We start from the raw sequence: 1,787 nt of genomic DNA, 5'->3' as shown, positions 1-1,787 counted from the left end.
TCACCCAAGGAACCAAGCCAAGCTAAACCAAACCAAACCAAACCAAAACCAAAACAACCACGTACATGCTTTGGGCCACTACAGACCAATCAGATCAGAAGCCCTGAAGATGGGGCCAGGAAAATATTCCAGGATGCCGTATTTTCCAGACCCCTCCCCCGCGTGATTTCAATGTGAAGTTGGGATTCAGATTCAGCGGGACAGGACAGAATGTATGAGCAGGGAAGATGCGTTCTCATCACACAAGTGCAGGCCTTGGTGGCACAGTGCAGCCTGTTCCACCTCAGGAAACCCTGTGTACCCGGCCACAGCTCAGCGCGGGGTTGTGCAGTGCCTTCCACATGAGCAGCATCTCGTAGGGCACGAAGCGGTGCACTAGCAGCAGCTCGCGGTACATGCAGGGGTCGAAGGAGAGCTTATGGGCGCCCGGCAGCTGCACGCCAAAGGGCCGGATGCCCTCGTGTCCGCTAGGCTGTAGACCTGCGCGCTGCAGGCACATGCCCATGTAGGCGTCGTCTATCGGGAAGAGAGGGGTGTGGCGTGCGGCGGTGCGCAGGGCCCGGGCCGTGTGGCGCGACAGGAGGAAGCCGCCGCCACTGCAGTACAATGGGTAGGCCTTCCCTGGGAAGAGCTGCGGGGGCACAAAGTACTTGCTCCAGCTGTCGCGGATGGGCACCGACCCGTCCATGAGCTGCCCGACGAAGAGGTGGCGGTCCGGCGACTGCGTCTCTAGAAAGCTAAGCAGGTTGGGTGTGTGCACAAAGACGTCGTCGTCGCAGCTGAGCAGGAAGCGGGCAAGTGGGCAGCGCGCCACCAGCCAGTCGAGCAGGTGCACGTGCTTGAGCGTGAGGTTGAGGAAGGTGTCAGTGAAGGCCCACTGCAGCACGTCGCCGTGCTCGCGCGCCTCCAGGCCCACAAGCTCCGCGAGCTGCGGCGCCTGCGCGGCCTCCTCCGGCGCTGGGGTGCCCAGCAGGAAGAGGCGGCGCACTCGCCGCGCTCTGTAGCTGCGCTCCTGTCCCCACGTGCGACGGATGACCTCGCGCCGCTCATAGTTGGCAGGTGACGACTTCACCACCAGGAGCAGGAAGACCCCGCGGCTGCCGGCACACTTGGCCGGCGCGTCCCAGAGGAGTGGGAAGTGGCGGCAGTGGCGGTACCGCAGGAAGTCTTGGATCCTCGCCGGCAGCTGCTGGAAGTCAGCTGTGCTGTTCGCTGAGGCATTGGCCACGCACGGGAGCCCCGGGTGGAGCGTAGGGGGCTGTGCCGCAGCCCTGGGAGTGTGGAGACGGTCCGTCGGGCCCTTCCCCTTCTGTTCCTGCTGGGACCTTGGGACTTGGAGGAGCCACATGCGCAGTGCCAAGAAACTCACACCCACCAGAAGGAAGGCCAGAGTCTTGGGATTCATGGATCTTCTGCAGGGAAAAGCCATCTGTGGGGATACCAAATCAGAGATGAGCGGCGAGTCTTCCTCATTACCTGGGATGCCACTCTCCGCTGTGTTTCTCCCAGCACAAGTCCCCAGCCCTTTCATTTTTCTTTTGGTACTGGGAATTGAACTCAGGGGAGCTTTACCACAGAGTTACATTCCTGGTCCTTTTAAAGAAGTATTGTTTATTTTTAGTTTTTATTTTGAAATCCAGATCTTGAACTTGGGATCCTCTGCTTTGACCTCCTGGGTTGCTGGGATTACAGGCGTGCAGAGCCCTTTCTAAACTCTCCTCCTAAGATATAAAAAGGAGCCAAAATTCAATATTGCACTGAGGTATCTCGGATCTCTGACAGTCCAG

At 59.4% G+C, this 1,787-nt stretch overlaps 1 protein-coding gene across 1 annotated transcript; it reads right to left on the bottom strand.

The window, feature by feature from the left end:
* Positions 1-283: 283 nt before the first annotated feature.
* On the bottom strand, positions 284-1,429 carry B3gnt6 (UDP-GlcNAc:betaGal beta-1,3-N-acetylglucosaminyltransferase 6). The gene has a single exon (XM_047519570.1). It carries the CDS (start codon positions 1,427-1,429, stop codon positions 284-286), a length of 1,146 nt encoding a protein of 381 aa, XP_047375526.1.
* Between the last annotated feature and the right edge of the window lie 358 nt (positions 1,430-1,787).

Source organism: Sciurus carolinensis, chromosome 11, assembly GCF_902686445.1.
Source record: "Sciurus carolinensis chromosome 11, mSciCar1.2, whole genome shotgun sequence".
Classification (NCBI taxonomy): Eukaryota; Metazoa; Chordata; class Mammalia; order Rodentia; family Sciuridae; genus Sciurus; species Sciurus carolinensis.
Note: the sequence above shows the minus strand (reverse complement) of the source record. Positions and strands in the feature narration are given on the sequence as shown.

What these genes read in the sequence shown, in the direction of transcription:
- B3gnt6 (XM_047519570.1), bottom strand. Translation starts at nt 1,429, where the DNA reads ATGGCTTTTCCCTGCAGAAGATCCATGAATCCCAAGACTCTGGCCTTC.